The sequence below is a fragment of the Alosa pseudoharengus genome, unplaced genomic scaffold (genome assembly GCF_046254945.1).
Source record: "Alosa pseudoharengus isolate Yale_2024_CS ecotype anadromous, Long Island Sound unplaced genomic scaffold, YU_APseudo_1.1 YU_APseudo_1.1_scf_1, whole genome shotgun sequence".
Classification (NCBI taxonomy): Eukaryota; Metazoa; Chordata; class Actinopteri; order Clupeiformes; family Clupeidae; genus Alosa; species Alosa pseudoharengus.
In genome coordinates, this window is record NW_027468564.1 from 42,111,631 (window position 1) to 42,118,810 (window position 7,180).

Genomic DNA, 7,180 nt, shown 5'->3' on the forward strand with positions numbered 1-7,180 from the left:
CCATGCCATGCCTGACCTCTGACCCCTGGTCATTGCTCTGCCCTGTGTTGGTCAGGTGGACGGTTTCTGCACACTGCTCTTTGGCCTGGGGAGCATCAACACCCTCACCGTCATCAGCATCACCAGATACATCAAAGGATGCCACCCAAGTAAAGGTAAACAACAACAACAACAACAACAACAACAACAACAACAACAACACCAACAACAACAACAACAACACCAACAGCATCATATTATATAATATCTAACAATAAGGAGGGAAGGAGGGAGGGAGAGAGAGAGAGATCCTTGTTTCTTCATGCATGGAAATACTGTAGCACACAAAAAGTAATGTCTTAAAAGGAACTTACAGAATCTTACCCTTATGATCCATACTTTTACTTTACATAAACAGTACAGAGGACACACAGACACATAAATAAATCAACACAAAAAACATTTTTAGCAGCAAACAACCTTTGAGTGAGAGATTTATGATTCGACTCAAAACCTTAAATAGGATTGTAAATTATGTAGGCTACCACATCAGACAGCCTAATCTAATGTGTGTGTGTGTGTGTGTGTGTGTGTGTATCACAGATATGACATTCATTCTGTTTGCCTTCTAAATAATATTACTTCTGTTGTCCCTGGAAGAATAATATACAAGTAATATATAGCTATCAGGGCTGATATGAAAATTCAAGGTCAATATCCCTAACTGGAAAAAAATATGGACAAAACCATCCCCCTTAAAAATCTATCATAAACAATCATTTTGGACTAATGATAATTACTGTATGTGTTAATTACTGGCCACTCATTAACTGACTGATAGACTAATTACCACCCCCGTCAGAATGCTTCTAACAAATGGACCACTGATAATTTGTGAGGTTAGAGTATTGGTGAGTTAGGAACTGGTTAAAGTGCCCGTACCACATTTGGGTCCAAGTGTTCATGGGGACCCTGGTTCGAGTCCAGCCCGGGTCATTTCCCGATTCCCCCCATCTCTCTCTCTCTCTCTCTCTCTGTCTCCCACTTGGTTCCTGTCCTTCTTTTCACTGTCCTATCACAATAGACCTACAAAAAGCTGCCATCTTTGAGATCTGGTATCTTGCCATTTTTGCTATGGGAAAATAACATGGCGATTTTGAATTATCGCACCTGTTAAACTATCGCGGGGACGAATAAGTCTGAAAATGCAGACGTTTTGCTCAACACACTTTTGTCCTCTGCCTTGAAGTGGGCACTGTGATCTTCAGTAGCCTACTGTAAGGATCTATATGTTCTACATAATACACTATGATTTAAACCCTTTGTCTCCCCTCAATGTTTGTCGGTCATTAGTTGTCTTGTGTAGTGGTATACATGTACGTTTTTTTTCAGTTCACATTAAACATTATTGTTATTCTAAGATTGCCTTGCCTTGCCTTGCCTTGCCTTGCCTTGCCTTGCCTTGCCTTGCCATACCTTGCCTTGCCTTGCCTTGCCTTGCCTTGCCCTGCATTTGGGTCAAGCTCTCCCCTTGCAATCGTGACAGGTACGTTAAGACGGCAAACTTAGATTTATGCTACCCAAGAGCTAACTTGCAACGCAACTTGCCACAGGTAGTTAGCTTCAATTAACACCCGGATGTCCTTATATGGGTAAAGATGGCAGTTTTGGTTCATTTTTGTAGGCAAACTTCTTAGGTCTATAAAGGCAAGAGTCCCCAAAACATAATTAAAAAATATTTATATTTATATTTGTATATATGAATATTTGTGAGTTGAGAGTTTTTGTGAGTGAAGAGTGTCATGGTTGTCTGTGTCTCCTGTCCGTCCCCTCTGCAGCGCACTGTATCACCAACACCACCGTCGCCATGGCTGTGATGTTCATCTGGATGGGCTCCTGCTTCTGGTCGGCAGCGCCCCTACTGGGCTGGGGGAGCTACACCGGTGAGTGGGGGACCAGAGGACTAGAACGGTTCCATGGGGTTCCAGTGGCTCTAGGAGAACAAAATGTAGTGGAAGTGTAGTGAAGTGGGAGAGCGCACAGTGTTTGAGATGCACTAAGCGTTGTAGTCAGAATTTAGCATTCTGTATACTTATGAGCATGTAGTCACTATTTAGTATTCTGTATAGCCTACTTTTGAGCATGTAGTCACTATTTGAAGTTGGACTATTCTCCAATTATGTCTTATGATATATATTTTTAAGGAAGCCTAACATAACACAGTATGTTATGCAACATAACAGTGTACATACTACAAATCACTGTGACATTGCATCACAAGGTCTCACGTTGCACATCGTGATTCACAACGCAGAGGAATAATCAAAACCTTCACACAGCAACAGTAAAAAAAACAACATAACAATAAACAATAACACAAAATAAACAATACCACATCCCATCAATCATGATCTATTCCTCCTGTGCCTTGTGAATGAGAGTAATACGCTAGAAGCCAGAAGAGCGCCAGCATACCTCATCATCATCATTTCCCCCCCTGTGGTGCCCTGAGTGGATGAGCCTGTGAGGCGTGATGCTCTAACCAGCTGGGTCATTACTCACTGGGCTCTACAGATGCCCAGTCCAGCCCAGCCCAGCCCAGCCCAGCCGGGTCCAGAGAGCGGTGTCTTACTCAGACTGCAACCGGAAGAGATCAGTCATCAAGATAATTGTGTTGTTGCCTTTGCCGTCACTGATTCACAGCAGTAGGCTAACAGCAGGTCATCTCTCTGACCACGGCACCGGTGTCATCGTGGTGGAGAGAATAACATGGGTCTTTATGATAGCTTCACCAGGGCTTCTCATGGACAGTGCCTGAGCAGATAGAGAAGGAGAACTGAAACAGAACAGGGTTCCAAAGATATCTGGTTTGGCATCTTATTTTGTGACAACAGGGTTGCTTTGATACGTTTGATAATATTGTTTGACACCTGTAATTAACATGATAACTACAATCTATCAATGTTCTTTTCTAATGCTGTTCTTTAATACTCCAGTTACTACATGCACTAGCCTAGGCCTACTCTATATATAGATGTAAGGGATGATGTATAGAACACCGGTCATTATCAGGAAAATAAATCCCGACAGGGCGAACCGGACGGTTCTTTCTTGCAGGGCAGAGGGGTCTTGCTTCTCCCTGAAGGGACTTATTTTCCTGATAATGACCGGCGTTCTTTACATTATCCCGCTTATTATACGGCTACTTGCCAAAAAGAAAAAATAAACTCCACAATATGGCTCTTTACATTTATTTGTTACCATTTTGCCGTGGCTTTTGCTGAGAAACAAATAGTTTGCAACACATGCTGAACTTGAATCAAACATTATTTAGAACATTGTTTTTTAACCACTGTGCCGGGGCACACTAGTGTGCCGTGAGAGATCATCAGGTGTGCCGCAGAAAATTACCCAAATGTCACTCACTGGTCCAGAAAAGCAACTGTTGCCTTGAAGAATTTATAACCACATGCTCTCAGTCCCATTGATTGTATGATTGCACTATTTGTGGTATGCAGGCATTGTACAATGGGGGCCCCATATCCAGTATTCACAGAATCATCACATATCCAGTTCATAACAACAAATAAATTAGATATAGTCACCTACAAATGAAACAGAGGGCGCTTGTTTTATTGAGCAGGTCTTGCATAGAAGCCATAATATAGCCATATCTGTGTATTATTTGAAGTTTTAGGCTATGGTATGTTTATTTTTTCTTCACACAGGATGTTAGTGTGCCGTGGGACATTTTAAGTGTCAAAAGTGTGCCGTGGCACAAAAAAGGTTGAAAAACACTGATTTAGAACACAGCTGATCAACCGTCTGCTTTTCACTTTTGAATGAAGCAAGAAGTGACCGGACTACTTGCGGAGAACTACTTGATACTACTTGATATGAAAGACGTAAATGAGAAGCACAAAACCCGTTGCCATTGACAAAGGTCATGTTTCAGAGGTCATTAGGCCTACATGGTGCATATTTGACAATAGAACGTTGGGAAATCTCAATGGAGCATTCTACTAGCATTGTAAAGAGCCTTACATGGGCAGCCGTGGCCTACTGGTTAGCACTTTGGACCTGTAACCGGAGGGTTGCCGGTTCGAACCCCGACCAGTAGGCAAGGCTGAAGTGCCCTTGAGCAAGGCACCTAACCCCTCACTGCTCCTCGAGCGCCGCTATTGATGCAGGCAGCTCACTGCGCCGGGATTAGTGTGTGCTTCACCTCACTGTGTGTACACTGTGTGCTGAGTGTGTTTCACTAATTCACAGATTGGGATAAATTCAGAGACCAAATTTCCCTCACGGATCAAAAGAGTATATATACTTACATATATACTGTATATATACATACTATACTATGCTATAAGGAAATGCAGTTCTACCTATAAATTGCTGCTATTCCATCCTCTCCTCCAGACCGAGGCTACGGGACGTGTGAGGTGGACTGGGCCAAAGCCAACTACTCCACCATCCACAAGTCCTACATCATCACCATCCTCATCTTCTGCTTCTTCATCCCTGTCATGATCATGCTCTTCTCCTACGTGTCCATCATTAAGACGGTCAAGCGCGGAAACGCCATGGCCTCCGAGGGCGACATCACCGACCGCCAGCGCAAGATCGAGAGGGACGTCACCATCGTGAGTGGCCTACCTCCTACTTCCTACCTCCCAATCGTAGCCTACATCTGTGTTGTTGTTTTTTCGCCCCATGTTACTCCTGTATGATTAGCATATTTTAGCAATAGCATTGTAGCAGCATTAAGTCAGGCAGGAAGAGACCTGACACTGACAAACCAACTGACACCTTAAAATAGAATACAAACTCCCCTTTGGTTGATGGTAAAATATTGCTAGAGAATGTCTGCATGAACCCCAAACAGCTCTTCAGGCCCCCTCCCAAAAAAACTGTAATAAAAAATAAAAATAAAAGACTGAGTCAATAGCCTTAGCTTTTTTACATTTCACTGGCCTCACTGAGAGAGCGATGAGATGATGCCACCTTATTGTCCAGTCAGTGGCACTCCAACTCCAGGCTTGGTGAAATAAAACAGACCATTGCCTCCAAGTGTAATAATCATAGCTAACTCTATCCACTCTCACTTTCGCACGCAAGCACGCACACACACACACACACACACACACACACACACACACACACACACTCTCAGTCTCTCTCTCTTTTACACTTAACCTCACACTGCTGTGACCGGGCTATGAATGATAGCCAAGATGCTAATGTGTGCTAATGGATTTTCTGAGTGTCTTTAGGGAATAGAGGTTTTACATTGTAGTGGACTCAGCCATGAGGAACTTTTTGAGAAGAACACTATGAGGTGACAGAGCTGAAGAAGGGCAGCATAGCCCTGGGGGCAGTAACAGTTGAGCTAAATCTATTTTATTAGCCCCAAGGGGGGTGCTGGAGGCTAAAGAAGTGGAGGAATATAAAGAGGCGGATTGCCACCATTATTGCATTTGCTGTGAGTCATGGCACTGTAAACCATTCTAACTGCCACTTAAAGGTTGTGACTCTCTCTCTCTCTCTCTCGCTCTCTCTCATGATTTCTTTCAACACCCCCCCCCTCCACAAACTTCCCTTTTCTCTAAATCTTCACAATCTCCATGACTATCTTCACCTCTTTAATCCTTTCATCTTTTCATCCTCTCACTTCTCCATACCTGACCCTCACCTGCCCTCCCCATACACGTCCCTTTTCTGTCAATATCCACCTCTCCAATCCTCTTGTCCCTTTCTCTCTCATTCAATCTATTTACTGTCTTTGTTCCTCTCTGTAACTCTTTCTCTTCCTCCACTATTCATGTCTTCATTCCATCTCTCCATAATATATCTCTCTGTAATACCTGACCCTTGTGTTCACCTCCCCCACCTCCCCCCCCACCCTTTGCCTCTGTTGCCTGGGCAACCGTCGCAGGTCTCCATCGTGATCTGCACGGCGTTCATCCTGGCGTGGTCGCCGTACGCCGTGGTCTCCATGTGGTCGGCGTGGGGCTTCCACGTGCCGAGCCTGACCAGCATCTTCACGCGCCTCTTCGCCAAGTCGGCCAGCTTCTACAACCCGCTCATCTACTTCGGCCTGAGCGCCAAGTTCCGCAAGGACGTGGCCATTCTACTGCCCTGTGCCGGCGAGAGCAAGGACACGGTCAAGCTCAAGCGCTTCAATAACCTCAAGGGGAAGCAGGAGGGCGGAGGAGGGGGGCAGCACCGGCGGAGGGAGCAGGGGGAGAGGGGGGAGGTCAGGCCGCCCGCCCAGAAGAAGGACGAGAAGGGCGAGTCGCCGTACCTGATGCCCAGCCCGGACTCGGGGGTCGGGAGCACGCCCAGGACCCCGCCGCAAGCCGTGGAGGACCCGCCCATGTTCGTCATCGACTTCCCACACTCGGAGTCGCCCGGGTACGAGATAGACAGACTGTAAAAGCGTACGTATCGACCTACGCCTTGAGGTCAAAGGAGGTTTTGATAGGGAGGTGGAATATGTGGTGTTTTAGTTGTCAAAAACATTGGCATATTGTTTACCTATTTCTTTCCTTCCCCTGACATTTACATTAAAACATGAAGATTTAACACATGGGAAGAAAAACACTTCTGTTCCCTCAAAAACATAGAACATCTAGAATAATTTCCATTTTTGACAATGAAAGCTATATCCTTAAGTTAAAGTGTTTTGTTTTAATTGTGGTTAATTATTTTATGTGATACATATTTTACATGTATTTCACAATATATATTGTATTATTGAAAGTGATTACCTAATAGCCGTAGGTTAAAAAAAAGAACATTATTTTTGTAAAGCAAAAAAAAAGTGTATGTTTATATTCTGCTCCCCTTTTCTATGTGACTCAGTTTCAGGCTGTAAATCTTTTCTATGTGGTTGTAAATAACATCTCTGCAGACTGTATATTGCCAGGGTTGTGAGGAGAATAAATCTGCCTCAGTCTCTATTCTGCTTCCTCTCTTCTCTGTTCCTAGTAGCCATGCTGCTCATGTAATGTGGTCATGAATCTGTGAAATGTTGATAATAATAATAATAATATATTAGTATACAGTGTATCTGTTGCATGACTACAACTCACACTATGTAGTTCTTAAAAAAAATTTTTTTTTTTAAATTTGGATTATCTTTTCAGAAAGGCCTGACCAGGGACTGGGTCTTCAACACACAACATAAAAAAACACAAAC

The 7,180-nt window shown here is 43.8% G+C and overlaps 1 protein-coding gene across 1 annotated transcript in view; it reads left to right on the top strand.

Moving 5' to 3' along the window:
* The window catches only part of opn6a (opsin 6, group member a), an 18,696-nt gene extending 12,281 nt beyond the window's left edge, over positions 1-6,415 (top strand). Inside the window, exons 3-7 of the mRNA XM_076280193.1 lie at positions 56-155; positions 1,818-1,922; positions 4,399-4,622; positions 5,915-6,177; positions 6,229-6,415. Coding sequence (XP_076136308.1) covers positions 56-155; positions 1,818-1,922; positions 4,399-4,622; positions 5,915-6,177; positions 6,229-6,415 — 879 coding nt within the window. The remainder of the gene's footprint in view (positions 1-55; positions 156-1,817; positions 1,923-4,398; positions 4,623-5,914; positions 6,178-6,228) is intronic.
* Positions 6,416-7,180: the final 765 nt, after the last annotated feature.